General features: G+C 46.8%; 1 protein-coding gene across 1 annotated transcript in view; it reads left to right on the top strand.

Annotated features, from left to right (window-relative positions):
• The window catches only part of FAH (fumarylacetoacetate hydrolase), a 301,255-nt gene that overhangs the window by 268,666 nt on the left and 16,750 nt on the right, over positions 1-15,839 (top strand). Inside the window, exon 13 of the mRNA XM_085644709.1 lies at positions 1,245-1,362. Coding sequence (XP_085500835.1) covers positions 1,245-1,362 — 118 coding nt within the window. The remainder of the gene's footprint in view (positions 1-1,244; positions 1,363-15,839) is intronic.

Here is a 15,839-nt window from a genome sequence, read left to right on the forward strand (position 1 = left end):
ATATGCCTTGTTATGGCAGTCAGCGTTCTAGCTATGCAAGCGAATGAGAGGAACCGGAAGGCATGTAGCAGGAAGGACTGACCGGGATGTGGCTGGGTACGTTGAGCTGGGGCCTGGGAGGTGGGGGCAAGCTTTCGGGGAGGGGGCTGGTTTTAGGTGATGGGGGCTGGTTTTAGGGGGTTGGGACTGGCGTTAGGGCTCCTGTAGGGGGTCTGGGGTCGGAGTAGTTTTTAGGGGGTGGAGTTTTAGGGCTCCGGGCAGGGGGCAGGAAAGGTGTCGTTTTCAGGCCTAGTGGTCAGTTAGGCTGGAGCTGGGGGGGTAGGTTTTAGAGGGTGGGGGCTAATTTTAGGGCTCGGGGAAGGGAACCAGGGGTCGGAGAATGTTATTCAGGCTAGGGGATTGTGTTTTAAGGCTCAAGATAGGGGACTGGGGTAGGTTGTAGGGCTGGGGTGGGTAGAACACACCGCAGGAGGGTCTAATTTTAGGGCTCAGGGCAGAGGGGCATGGGTGTGATCTTTACCACACATGTTTCTTTACTAATCATTTCTTTACCACGACATTGCGTTGCTCCATCACACAACTGCCAGTTGCGCCCCCCCCCTCCCGAGCACCATGTGTAATTTCTGCTGCTGGTGTGTTATTTCTGTAATTGTATACCTTTTTAGTCTATTCGTGTAGCTTACTTACTCCAGTGCAGATATGGGATACTCATCGATTATGGCTGTGATGCGATCACACGTGATTGTGAAGCGATTCGCAGTGTGAATATATTGTACTCCAAACTATTTGTGTGTGGTGCTTGACAATTTTGAGTATGTAAAAACAAAACAATGTGTATTGGGGCTCATCATTTGACGTCTGGAAACAGACCATCAGATTGTAGGGTGTAATACTGCGAGTGTGTAGATCTGGGAATTCATATTGTGGATAGGTAGTATTCCAAGTTAGTGTACAAGACATGTTAAATGTAGTTGTGAGCACAATATCGAGTGTGTGGAAGTTAAGATTGAAAAATTAAGCAAAGTGCGGCATTCTTTTCAGGTCAAGTCTTTGAAGCAAGTTTGGAAGTAAACGATAACAGAAATGACAAGAGGTGGTGGAAGATAATATAGTGTGGAGAGAGATTGAGAGCATTTGGAGAAAAGTTTAAAATACGTGTTAAAGGACTGCTCCAGGTTTCTGTTTGCATGAAGCTTGATTACCTTGGATGTTGGTGTGATCTGATAAATACCTTGTTCTTACAGGATGAAAGCAGTTTTGGTTCCATGCTAGAGCTCTCCTGGAAAGGAACCAAAGTGATTGACCTAGGAAATGGGCACACACGTAAATTTCTGCAAGATGGTGATGAAGTGGTCATTACAGGTATCCGACATTTATTTCTATTTTTTTTGTAGAGTGCTACTTCATGCCTTACTTCTCAATGTCTTTTAAGTGTTTCTACACATAAATTAAGAGACTTTTTTCAGCTAACACACGTGCTTGTCTTCATTAATGTTTCTTCTGAAGTTAGCACATCTATTCTTACCTCTTTCTCCACTGTTGCTGTCTGTACCTATCGCCACCCATAATGTCTGAAATGATCTACTTCTCATCCAGGGGATACTCATCAATAGTCATAATCTATGAATAATCCCCGCCCACGTGCGGGATCCTGGAGCATATAGAAAATACATATATATACATGCATATGTGAAAACATATACATGCAGCCTAAAATGTTTCAAACATGGCAAAAATGCTGAAATTACATAGGTTTGCATTGTAGTACCCCTAACCCATAAGGAAAAAAGGAAGCACTAAGCCAATTGTCACACAACAATGCTTTATTTTTTATTTATTTTTATTTTTGTCCTCATACGCCACCAAGGTTCTATATGCGTGATCGATAGGTTAGCTGAAGTACTTCGGATCTCCACATTTCAAAAGGAATCCAAACTGACTAACCCCCTCTCCATCAAGCAAGGTGGTGTATAGAATTCCCACCCCAAACTCTAATGGCTTCTTTAACAGCATTCTGGCATGGGAAAGCTGGAACGCCCATGCATACAACTGGATGTCCGGAGCAGCCAAGCCCCCCTTTTCCCTACGCCTCCTTATCTTTTTCCACGAGATTCTTGGAAGATGTTTATTCCAAATAAATGTGTTGATCTCGGCCTGGAATGTTTTAATAAGGATTGGATCGAAATACAAGGGAATAGTGTTAAATAAAAAGGAAAGCTTTGGCAGAACCGACATCTTGACCAGATTAGACCGTCCCAGTAACGACAGAGGGAGACAAGACCAGGACTGAAGTAACTTACGGCAGTCCTTAACTATCTTTGAAAAATTGATATTGACAATCTGGTCCAAATCCTCAACAATATCAAGGCCCAGGTATCTCAACTTCTTTCCTGGCTGAATACCGGCAATACTCAAACTCTGGTCCATACCCCAAGTCATCATCTCAGTTTTTGTGGCATTGATCTCATATCCAGATACTTCCCCAAATGCAGAGGCTAGCTTGAATATTTCTGGAAAAGCCATATGGGCATCGGACGTAAAAATAAGGATGTCATCCGCGTACAGGGCCACTTTTCTCTCCCAGCCCCTACACGCAAACTCCTTGATGTTAGCATTATCCCTCAGGCTTTGGGCAAAAGGTTCAACATACAAATCAAATAGGAGCGGAGAGAGGGGGCAACACTGCCTTGTACCCCTCGAGATGTTGAAGGGATCAGATAAACTTCCATTCACCAATACACATGCACTTGGGTTCTGATATAAAAGACCAATTGTCCGACGAAACCCTGATCCCACCCCGAACTTCGCCAGGGCCTCCGACAGATACAACCAATTCACTCTGTCGAAGGCCTTGGCGGCGTCCAAGGAAGGACCGCCAAGGGGGAAAGCTCCAAAACTGCCAGATCTATTGCCCCAATTAAGTCATATGTCAGTTCATATAACTGGCGCCCTTTGACAAACCCTTTCTGATCAGGGTGCAAGATTTTAGGTGCAACAAGAGCTAGTCTATTGGCCAAGATTGAAGCAAATAGTTTATAGTCTGCATTCAGAATGGAAATAGGCCTATATGAACTACATGCCGTTGGTGATTTCCCCGGTTTTAAAATTACAGTGATGGACGCACTGTCCCAGGACTTCGGGGGAGACCCACCAGCCAGTAAGATGTTGTTAAATAGTAGAACCAGGAAAGAGACAAGTTCCCGCTCGAGTATTTTATATAATTCAGCCGGAAGGCCGTGTGTACCAGACGCCTTCCCCTTTTTGGCATTGTATAAGGCCTTGATGACTTCCTCCTCCGAAATTTCACCATCCAATATTTCGCTTTGCTCAGCAGAAAGTGCTGGAAGGGTGATCTTGCTGAGCCAATCTTTGATGGTATTTAAACTAATATTCTTGTCTTCACAATAAATATTTTGAAAAAAATCTCTAAAGGCAGTTCTAATATCATCATCACGGGAGAGTGGGGAACCATTGACTCTAATCACCTCGATGTTATTCCGTACTTGGTCCGTTTTGGTTTTTCATGCCAATAGTTTCCCCGCTCCTTCTCCATATTGAAAATGTGCAAGTTTGCTGGCCTCCCACCTTTCTTGAACCCGCTGATTTAGAATCGAAGCTAGATGGCCCTTTGAGGAAAGTAAACTCTCAGACAAAGAAGAGCGAACTGCTTCTGTGTTATAGTCATCCACTAGATCTAATTGGGTCTGAATCTTAGCAATATTAGCTTCCGCTGACATAACGGCCTCCCTATATTCCTTCCTCCTGAACGCCATTTTATTTGTAATGAGACCTCTCAGAAATGCTTTCAGAGAGTCCCATACTATTCCGATGCCTGCCGAGCCAACATTTACCCTTAAAAAGAGGCTCACCTCAGACTTGAGAAAAAGAACGTCTTCTGGGTGAGAGAGTAAGGAACGATCAAAGGACCAACTCCTCGCCGGCGCCCTTAATAGTGATATAAGATCCAAAGCTATAGCCGAGTGGTCAGACAAGTGTATTGGAAGGTATTTAATATCTTTAACAAGATCTACTAAGGAATGGCTAATTAGTATAAAGTCAATTCTAGATTGATGGTTGTATTTATGATTTCTATAGGAGACACCCTGTTGTTCCCCTGCCCTTAACCTCCAAATATCTGCATATCCAAACTGCTTCATTGCATTTAACAAAACGAACCTTGATTTAGATGGAGTTAGGGATCGACTATTGTGAGATTTATCCAGTGAGGGATTTAGGACAATATTAAAATCACCAGCAAAAACTACAGGTTCTGGAAAGGTCAAGAGGTGAGATAGAATTACCTCTAATGAAGACGGGTTGTCCTGATTGGGACCGTAATACCCCACCAGAGTTATCTGAGTACCCGAGATGGAGAGAGCAGCAATTACCCATCTACCTGCAGGATCGACTTTGAAATCTAACACCCTAGCTCTGAGATATTTTTTGAAAATAAGCTATACTCCTCTACAGGTCAAAGACTGTGAAGTAGAAATTGCAAAGTCGATCCACTTATTGCTTTTGACTAACGCGTCCATTTCATCCTGAGTCAAGTGCGTCTCCTGCAATATAATGACCTGTGCCTCTGAGTCTCTAAGATATTGTAATATTTTCCTAGCCCTGGCTTTAGTACGCAGGCCATTCACATTCCATGATATTATCTTTAAACTAACCAAAGCCATGATATTAGATAACTGACCCTAGGAATACAAAACCTTGCGTAGGTGCCCTCATTTGTCTGACCTAACCTTATAACAGAGAACAACATATCTAAGATTTTCATATTCAAAGCAAAATATAATAGAACACTAAGATGGCACAAGAGGAATTTTTTAATCGTTTTACCCCGTGACCCTCCCAGCCCCCCCATCCTCACCCCACCCACCCCCCCCTGGAGAACTCGTGGTGTATCTAACCGGATCAAATCCAGCAGATGGCACCCCTGACTCAAGCTCCCATGCTTCCCACCAACCCCTGAACCGAGTTACGCTCAAAAGTTCGGAGTAACCGTTTATATTTACGGAAGGTAGTTAGGAAAAGGAAAGTATATAAAGAAATTTCTTGTTTACCCTCTTTTTTTTTTTTTTTTTTTTTTTTTACTTTCCTACCACCTCACTCCCCTTTTTCCTTTTCCTTTTCCCATTTCTTTTCCCTTCCCCCCTCTCAAATATCAGCATTCAAGTGATTGTACCTAGCCTTCAGAATCAATTCCTTCCTTAACTCTAACTTACAAGAGAGGCAAAAAATTTTTTTACTATTAACCCGTTGTCTTATTGCCCAATTCTAAGAGGAGCTCGTCAGCAGCTTGCACTGTACTTATGTTAGACATTTTGTTGTTGAACATCACCCTCAAGACGGCAGGGAAAACCAACTGGGCGGTGGCTCCCAACTTTCTAAATGCCTCAAGCCGCCTTCCAAACTCCCACTGTTTTTCTAACGTAGCCCTGGATAGATCGGACCTAATAAGAAAAGTAAATCCCTTTCCAAGAAGAGATTTTTGTTTCAAGGCTAAATTAAGAATCCGCTCTTTAAGGGCCTAGGTGTGGAAGTTGACAAGGATTTTGCGAGGCTTAGGTCTTTGCTGGTTCCTCCTAAATGGGTCCCTATGGGCCCTTTGAATGTCAATGGCCAGTTCTTCTGAAGACTGATCTAGACACAACGACTCCTTCAATAACTGCACCACATAAGTTTTAACATCAGAACCTTCGGAGCCCTCTGGTACATTAAGTATACGGATATTAGATCTTCTGGCATTATTCTCTAACACCTCCATCCTGTCTAATAGGGTCTGATCAACCTTCCGCAACTTGACAATCTCCTCCTCAGCTTTATCAAGATGCATAGACATCGCAGTGACTGTTTCTTCTAACTCTCCAGTCCTGGAAGTTAACCCGTCGATCTTTTTGTCTAGGGACTCACAGTGGTTGCGGATGTCCATCTGGTTAGCAGAGGATTCTTCAAACCCCTTTTTGATATCTTGAGAGAGGGAGGAAAACATTGCTAGTAGGGAGGCGCCGGAAACTGTGCCCTCAGTCTCATGGTAAGAGGCGGAGGCTTGTTGCTGTGCCAAATGTGGGGGAGCATCAAACCCTGCTCTAATTGTGTCACCAGATTCCAGTTGGGCTCCGTCTTAAGGTGCAGAAAGGTAAAGACAATATAAAATGGACTTTTAGGTATCACATAAGCAGAAAGTTAAAGCGGAGCTGGGGGAGCGGGGTACAGATAGCGAGGGTGTCACGGAGTACAGGATGTATTAGTTACCTGTAATCCTAGTTCTCATCCTGGGGTATACTCATCAAAGTCATAATCTATGAATAATCCCCGCCCACGTGCGGGATCCTGGAGCATATAGAAAATACATATGTATACATATATATGCATATGTGAAAACCTATACATGCAGCCTAAAATGTTTCAAACATGGCAAAAATGCTGAAATTACATAGGTTTGCATTGTAGTACCCCTAACCCATAAGGAAAAAAGGAAGCACTAAGCCAATTGTCACACAACAATGCTTTATTGCCATAAAGCAAACTTGTAATTGCAGGCATTTGCCTGTAGGCTGCAGTAGAGTATCAAGAAAACAAAGAAAACTGACACCTTGCCTTTAAGGCATTAGAGTAGGGGGACCGTGCCTTTAAGACCTGCAGGAGACCCCTTGCTCCCATGATGCACCACAGGTGACAGTTAGGTCAGTTCTTTTTTCCGGCTCCTTCTATGAGGGTCCTGGAGCTTGAGCTCTTCAGTTTTTTGACTGAAAGTTTTTCACTTCAGATTTTTTCAGAAAATTCGATGTTTTCTGGCTCCTGAAAGCTTATTCTGCTGGTTTCCTGAATAATTAAAAAAAATATTCCAGTCAGAATGCCTGCTTTATTCAGGAAATGCCCTTCCTGTGGCAATAAGATGGCACTGGCGGATCCACACTCTGTGTGTATTGTGTCTGCCAACTTCACACAATCCTGACCGGTGCCCCCACTGCCAGAAATTTTCCAGGCGTACTCTGTGCGATAGAGAGCGCATTAAGCTACATGCCCAGCTGGAGAAGGAAAGAAGCCGTCGTGAAGGCGACCATTCATCCTTAAAACCACCCTCTTCAGCTAGAAGACATACCACCTCTCCTGACCCCAGGAAGACCAAGGTTCCAGGAGATTCGACGTCGAAGTCACTGTCTAAAAGACCCAGGACTACTTCTGCGTCAAGAGATTCATCTCGACGTCGAGATTCTCCGCCGCATACAAGTAAGTCGGCGTCGAGGCACAGCCCTTCGGGCTCGAAGGCTGTTAGTCTGATGAGATCCGGACAGTCTCCGTCGACGTTTTCGTCGGCGTCGAGACACTCTCCGCTGACCTCGAGGGGGTCAGCGTCGAGAGCTGCGACAATGTATATCTCGCCGCGAGTGGATCGATCGACGTCAAGGCATTCGACGTCGAGGATCAACCTCAACTCGACGTCATGGAAGATCGACAACTAACACACCGGACTGCCGGCGAAGGTCGACGTCGAAGTCACCAGCTCGACGACGAAGGTCGGCGTCGAGGTCTCCGCATCGCCATAGGCGATCGGCGTCGAGACCACCGTCGAGGGCGGAGCGCCATTCCCAGCAATCGGCACCGATGGTGACACAAACATCATCGACGTCGAGACGTTCGACGTCGAAGGATAGAACAGCAGTGGCCACGGAGAAGATTAGAGCCAGATCTAGATCTTCAGGGGATCACACATCATCTCCAGGTCTACATATCGTACATATTTCTCCAGAGAAATCACCTAAGGCTCCAGAGAAGTTTGGACATTCACCTCGCTGGTTGGAGAATGTGGGTACAGGTGACTGCAGAAGTCCGGGCTCGGACTATTCTTGCACGTATTCTCCCTCCAGGATTTCTCCGCGTAGAAGCAAGTCTCCTCCTGGTAGGCCAAAGTCACCGTCTCCACGCCGGTCACGATCCAGGGATCGTCCTTCCCCTCACAGAAGGCCATGATCTCCTTCGAAACACAGATCACGGTCCAGGGCTCATCACAGTGACCGTCCCCACAAGAGGCGACGCACTAGATCACCCACCTGGTCTTCCTCCACAAGGTGCTCGGTCCGGGACTATTCTCCGACCTTTTCCTCTACACCTCCATCACAAGTGTCTCCTATTGATGACATCGCTACTTTCTCTGACGTCCTGGGTAGAGGTGCGCAGAAATTGAACATCACGTTGCACACCCCGGTGGTTCCCACATCAATTATATTTGATACTTTACATCACCGTTCAGCACCCAGACCTTTGCTGCCGTTGGTGCCAGGGTTGTTGGAGCCAGCTATGGCCACATTTCTCACTCCTTAGCGATTCTTGAAGGCACAGAGCCCACCGTAGCAGAAGTATAAAGCTCCTGCCGAGGATCCCTTATTCCTAAGAGCGGACCCGCCAGCGGACTCAGTTATTGTGGCGGCTGCCATGAAGTCCCACTCTGCGTCTGTTTCCTCTTCTGTCCCCCCGGAGAAAGAGAGTAAGCAAATGGATTCCTATGGCAGGAAGATGTGCAACACTTCTGCTTCATACATGAAGGTGGCTAGTGCTTCAGCCCTTCTGGGGCGTTATGATCGCTCACTTTGAGATTCCCTCTCCAAATGTACTGAAAAACTTCCAAGGGAAGACAGACCGGATTTCAATGAAATTCTCCTTGAAGGTGGGCTTGTAGCCAATCAGATCATAAGTGCGGCTGCGGATGCTTCGGACCTCGCCTCCCATGGCGTATGCTCTCGGCGCTCAGCCTGGCTGCGGCTAACGGGCCTCAAGCCTGATGCGCAAAAGAAAATTCTTAATTTGCCTTTTAACGGTTCATCCTTGTTAGGGGCTCACGCTGATGACCAAATGAACAAGATGAAAGCAGAGATGGACACCATTAAAGCTGTTGGGCTGGAAAAGCGCAAGGAATATCGAAAGCGCTTTCGTCAGGGCGACAAGCGCGCTTTTCATCAGCGCGTTCAAACACCTCAATGGTCCTCTCAGAACCAGCAGAGGCCCCAATTCCAACCAAGGGGTCGTGGCACAAGGAGAGGGAACACAAAGCAACAACAGTCCTCCACCAAGCAGTCCTCCAAGCAGTGAGGTCTTACTTCCTCCGCGCCCGTTCGCCACTCCGGTAGGAGGAAGTATCAGTTTTCACCTGGAAGAGTGGGAAGCTATCACAAGAGACAGATGGGTACTGAATATTGTACAGCATGGCTGCTTGCTGAGGTTTAAGTCTCCCCCTCCGCAAGTATCCCCACGGAGGCAGCACCTTCCTCAAATTCAAAATCGGCTTTTACTGGACGAAGTACCTACTCTCCGCTCCAAGAACGCCATAGAGGAAGTACCTCCCCTGCAAAGAAATCAAGGAGTATACTCCCTCTATTTTCTAGTTCAAAAACGAGGAGTAGTCAAAGAGTACAGACCCATTCTCGACCTGCATCTGCTCAACGGATATGTCAAGAAGGAAAAGTTCAGAATGCTAGCCCTGCATCAAATCTTCCCGCATCTTCACCAGGGAGACTGGATACGTGCCATCGACCTGCAGGATGCCTATTTTCATGTTCCTGTCTCAGTGAAACATCAAATTCCTCAGGTTTCAGATCTCTCGTCAGCACTACCAGTACAGAGTTCTGCCGTTTGGCCTCAAATCCGCCCCACGGACATTCTCCAAGTTCATGGCGGTGGTAGCTGCCTTCCTCTGCAAACGGAAGATCTTCGTCTATCCCTATCTAGACGATTGGCTCCTGAAGAGTTCCACTCCTGTTCGACTCCAGAGCCATCTCTCGTTCTGCCGCAATCTGCTACAGTCGCTGGGATTACAAGTCAACTACAAAAAGTCGGTCCTCAATCCCACTCAGCGGATTCACTACCTGGGCGCCTCTCTGGACTCCGCAAAGGCAAGCGTGTGTCCTTCGGAGGAGACGTTATTATCCATGGTTCAGAAATGTCACACACTGCTCGACACTGCATTCCCCACAGCCAGGCAAGTGTCGTCACTTCTGGGGTCGATGGCTTCGTGCATTTAACATTGTACCCAATGCACGTCTTCACATGCGTCCTCTACAACAAGCGCTAGAGGATCAGTGGTCCGGTCGCTGGGAAGATCTGATCTCTCTTCACCAAGCCGCCAAAGACTCCATCAGATGGTGGATGAAATGCTCCCATCTGCTTCACGGCGTCCTCTTCTATTAGATGCCTCAGACACAGACAGTGGTCACAGATGCCTCCATGCAGGGCTGGGGTGCTCATATGGACCAGCTTCAGGTACAAGGTCTCTGGTCCAATACCGAACAGAGTTATCACATAAACTTATTGGAGCTATGAGCAGTCCATCTGGCTCTCAAATCCCTGTATCCGTCTCTCCAAACCAGCCACGTTCAGATTCAGACAGACAACACAACAACTATGTTCTACCTGAACAAGCAAGGAGGCACCAAATCACAAGTCCCATCTCTGGAAGCTCAGTCCATTTGGCGGTGGCTACTGGTGAGAGGCCTTTCGATCATCGCTGTTCACCTGCCAGGGACCCTGAACGTGCAGGCAGACGGCCTCAGCAGAGACTTCGTCGAAGCGCACGACTGGGTGCTCAACAAAGACGTCGCCCAAGAGATCTTCCGGCAGTGGGGAGTACCGGACATCGACCTTTTCGCAGACGCGGCAAACAAAAAATGCCCTGTCTTCGCCTCCAGGTTTCCCCAACAGGCATCTCAGGGGAACGCACTTTTGATCAGCTGGTCGCGGACATTGCTGTACGCTTTTCCGCCTCTCCCTCTCATCCCAGCGGTGATACAGAAATTCTACAGGACCAGAACGAGGATGATCCGTATAGCTCCGGAGTGGCCCGCCAGTGGTGGTACCCGGATCTACTCCAGCTGTCAGAGGTGCCACACCGGATATTGCCTTGCCTGCCGAACTTACTGACCAAGAACCAGGGGAGAGTGTTCCATCCCAACCTCCCCTCTCTTCGCTTGACGGCATGGCTCCTGAAGTCATCCAGTACGGACATTTAGATCTTCCGGCGGACTGTATGAAAATTCTTCGAGAAGCAAAAAGGCCCTCCACTAGGAAGTCTTATGCCTTCAAGTGGAAGAGGTTCTACATTTGGTGTAGAGAAAACGCCCTTGATGCAATCCAGGGTCAAGAACAGGTTATTCTCCCCTAATAATTATTGCACTTGGCAAAGTCTGGTTTAAAGTATACATCTATCAGAGTCCACTTAGCTGCTATCACAGCTTATAGAAAATCTCCTACCCAGGCCTCATTCTTCCAGATGCCGGTAGTCAAAGATTTCCTAGAAGGGCTTAAGTATTTCAACCAGTGAGGTCTCCTTCCCCTCCCCGGGAACTCAACATTGTTCTCTCTAAGTTGATGGGAGCTCCTTTCGAACCTATTCATAAGGCATCCTTGCAGCATCTGACCTGGAAGGCTGCCTTCTTAGTAGCCATCACTTCTGCCCGCAGGGTAAGTGAGATTCAGGCCCTCTGCTGCAAGGAACCTTACACTATTTTCCATGCCAATAGAGTGGTACTACGTACACATCTGAGCCACCTGCCCAAGGTGGTCTCGGATTTCCACATTAATCAGGTTATCACGCTGCCCATTTCTTTCCTCAGCCAACCACTCCCCCGGAGAGAGCTTTACATTCTCTAGACCTCCGGAGGGTATTGAAATTTTATCTTGCTAAAACCCTTTCGCTTAGAAAGTCTGACAGGCTCTTTGTCAATTACGGTCCAACAAATACCGGGCTGGCTGCCTCCAAGAGGTCTATTTCTAGATGGATTGTTTCATGTATAGCCTTGTCTTATCAACTGTCTCACAAGGTTCTACAGGTTAGACCAAGAGCACACTACTAGAGGGAAAGCTTATACTGTAGCTCTCCTTCGCAATGTTCCCATGTGTGAAATTTGCAAAGCGGCTACATGGCGCTCTATACATACCTTTACACGCCATTATTGCCTAGATTCAGATGCACAGGCCGACACCCAGGTGGGGCAGGCCTCTTTGAGGAATTTGTTTGCATAACTGCTATACGAATGTGATGTTAATGCATGTTCTAGATGCTGTATTGCTCGTCCGTAAGACTTTGGGTATGGGCTTGCTACTCTATTCATAGATTATGACTATTGATGAGTATCCCCTGGATGAGAAGGATTAGTTACTTACCTGTAATCCTAGTTCTCATCCAGGGGTATACTCATCAAAGTCATAAGCGACCCACCCACCTCCCCGGACGAGCATTTCTCCTCAAGTTATTGTTTGATTGCAGATCTACTCAGGTGCGAGTGCACCATCAAAAAGAACTGACTTAACTGTCACCTGTGGTGCATCATGGGAGCAAGGGGTCTCCTGCAGGTCTTAAAGGCACGGTCCCCCTACTCTAATGCCTTAAAGGCAAGGTGTCAGTTTTCTTTGTTTTCTTGATACTCTACTGCAGCCTACAGGCAAATGCCTGCAATTACAAGTTTGCTTTATGGCAATAAAGCATTGTTGTGTGACAATTGGCTTAGTGCTTCCTTTTTTCCTTATGGGTTAGGGGTACTACAATGCAAACCTATGTAATTTCAGCATTTTTGCCATGTTTGAAACATTTTAGGCTGCATGTATAGGTTTTCACATATGCATATATATGTATACATATGTATTTTCTATATGCTCCAGGATCCCGCACGTGGGCGGGGATTATTCATAGATTATGACTTTGATGAGTATACCCCAGGATGAGAACTAGGATTACAGGTAAGTAACTAATACATCCTGTACTCCGTGACACCCTCGCTATCTGTACCCCGCTCCCCCAGCTCCGCTTTAACTTTCTGCTTATGTGATACCTAAAAGTCCATTTTATATTGTCTTTACCTTTCTGCACCTTAAGAATCTCAGCTCAACTATGCCCTTGCTAACTGTACACTTCTACGCCCTCGCTGTCTGTATACATTTATTTATATGAATGGAAATATATATTTGTATCCATCTGTACCTATCTCCACTCACTCTGTTCCTTTCTCCACCTGTACTGCCTGTAACTAGCTACATGTCTACAAACAATACCCTCATTGTCCATTTCTAGACTCAAATTGCTGCTACTTTTCTCCAGTCTAGATGTATCTTCTTATGCCTGTTCTGTCAATCCGCCGATCCATTCACGGCACTGTTCCATCATCATATTGGCTGTACCTATTTATACTTGCTCTCTCTAAGCCAATCTCCAACTCCACAGTATCTACCTCTCTATTCACAGTGATGCTCCTTTCAAATTGAACCTGAAGATGCAACATTTACCCATCATGACCTTGGATATTCATCTGTTAAAGTCCGTCAATCCCCTTTTTAGATCTGACCTAATGACCACGTTAGGTTTCTCTTTTGCCTCATGTAATAAAAAAATAAAAACTACATAGATATATTCACACATCAAAGAACTTTGGGTCAGCTCTCGTCAATCATTGGTCTGTCCAAAAACCAGTGACATTTTTCTTCCGCCCACCGCAGCATACTTCATGGGACAATGGGTCAGCCCACTTCAGCTTTTGGCTCAGTTGCACTGAAGTGATAGCTTTTTTCCTGACCACATTTGCACATGTGCTCGAAGTGAAGGGCACTTCGGTGGCCAGGGCTGGTGGGCCAGTACTTCATTTTGCCAAAGCTTTTTTCTTCCTATTCTTTATCATTTAAAAAGAAAGATTTAGCCATCATGTGAACGGGAAAATGAAAACATAAAATATAGCTTGTTCTTAGCTGCTTTCGTGTGGCGAGCTGCAGTGCTTCCGTCTGCCCCAGACATCATTTACCTGGTGGCTGCGGGCCACTTGGGCCTAGGTGAAGTGAGGCAGACCAGAGACGAGGCTGACAACCCTAATTTTGTGGCCAGCACGTTTTCTCTCACTTATATGTTAGGCTGTGCCTCCTTTGGGTCTGCCCCCTACTCCACAAGTTGATTTGTCCAAGATGCTTGAGAACTCTGTACAGCCCTTCCTTTACCAAAAGAGAGCCGATACATGTGGATGTCATGTATTGTCACACTTCGTGGCTGCTGTATGGTCTTTAACTAAAGAAAAGTACATTTCTGATTAAATGTCACGTCACAAATTTCAAAACTCTGTGCACTAGGGTGCCTGTTCCCGGCTGTGGGAGTGGGCATGTCACAGAGAGGAGGAGTTACACTGCAGGGTTCAACAGGCTGTCTAATTCATAGATCAGTAGCTCTCAGTCCTAATTAGTCAGTTGAGGATCATTCCAGACAACTAGGATTAGCTTCCTTGTTATCCATCTTTCTCCTTCTTTCCTTTGCAGATTGTGGCAATGCACAGCATCTAGCCTAGTCTTAAAAGAAATTCAGATGAAAAGAGTAACAATCCAAAAGGAAGGTAAATCCCCTTGGATACCTTTAAAAACATCATTATTAACAAGCATTTGCAATGCAATAGGTCTCGCATTTATAAGAGTTTGAGCTATTAGCATTGTAAAATTACAATGCCTTTTATTTATGTTTTGGTTTTAAAACAAATAAAAGGCATTGTCATTTACAATGTCAGTAGCATAAACTCGCATAAAAGCAGTGTGTGGAGTGCAGCAGTGAGCGGCGTGCAGCAGTGAGCGGCGTGCAGCAGTGAGCGGCGTGCAGCAGTGAGCGGCGTGCAGCAGTGTGAGGCGTGCAGCAGTGTGAGGCGTGCAGCAGTGTGAGGCGTGCAGCAGTGTGAGGCGTGCAGCAGTGTGCGGTGTGCAGCAGTGTGCGGCGTGCAGCAGTGTGAGGCATGCAGCAGTGTGAGGCATGCAGCACTGTGTGGCGTGCAGCGGCGTGCAGCAGTGTGCGGCGTGCAGCAGTGTGGGGCGTGCAGCAGTGTGGGGCGTGCAGCAGTGTGGGGCGTGCAGCAGTGTGCGCCGTGCAGCAGTGTGCGGCGTGCAGCAGTGTGCAGCGTGCAGCAGTGTGCGGAGTGCAGCAGTGTTTCGTGTAGCAGTCTGAGGCGTGCAGCAGTGTGCGGCGTGCAGCAGTGTGCGGCGTGCAGCAGTGTGCGGCGTGCAGCAGTGTGCGGCGTGCAGCAGTGTGCGGCGTGCAGCAGTGTGCGGCGTGCAGCAGTGTGGGGCGTGCAGCAGTGTGGGGCGTGCAGCAGTGTGGGGCGTGCAGCAGTGTGGGGCGTGCAGCAGTGTGGGGCGTGCAGCAGTGTGGGGCGTGCAGCAGTGTGGGGTGTGCAGCAGTGTGCGGCGTGCAGCAGTGTGCGGAGTGCAGCAGTGTTTCGTGTAGCAGTGTGAGGCGTGCTGCAGTGTGCGACGTGCAGCAGTGTGCGACGTGCAGCAATGTGTAATGCAGCAGTGTGTTCTTGGATAGTGGAAATGCTTTTGTCAGATGCCAGAGGTCTGGCCACAAGCATGGACAGCTCTAATGCCCCGACATTACCAAATAAGTCTCTAATTGAAAATCTCATCGTCATTTTGGTGCACCTATAATGCCGGATAGGAGGCCGGGGCTTTGTTAGGTCTGTGGAAAAGCCAGACGAAGAATTGAAGCGTTAACGTGTGTGCTCTTTTGTGGCAAAAACTACAGCCAGGTACAGAGAATGCATCGCACAGTGCATAAAGGGATACTGATACAATGACTGTATTGTGCTGCTCTTATGGGACAGCGGAGTCCTTCAACAGATAGTGACATGTATGCTGCACAGAAAACAGCAGGACTGGGGGAGGAAAATATGTAGCATCAATGATACAAAACAGATTATACAGTGGGCCAAGGTTTTAAAAATGTACATGGTACAGTGCACGGATGCTTTAAAGTAAATGTATTATTACGTTTTAAGGACTTTTAGAGAAAAGAGAGTATACTAGATTGGAAATGTATAACCTACATT

Source organism: Triturus cristatus, chromosome 3_1 (assembly GCF_964204655.1).
Source record: "Triturus cristatus chromosome 3_1, aTriCri1.1, whole genome shotgun sequence".
NCBI classification, from domain to species: domain Eukaryota; kingdom Metazoa; phylum Chordata; class Amphibia; order Caudata; family Salamandridae; genus Triturus; species Triturus cristatus.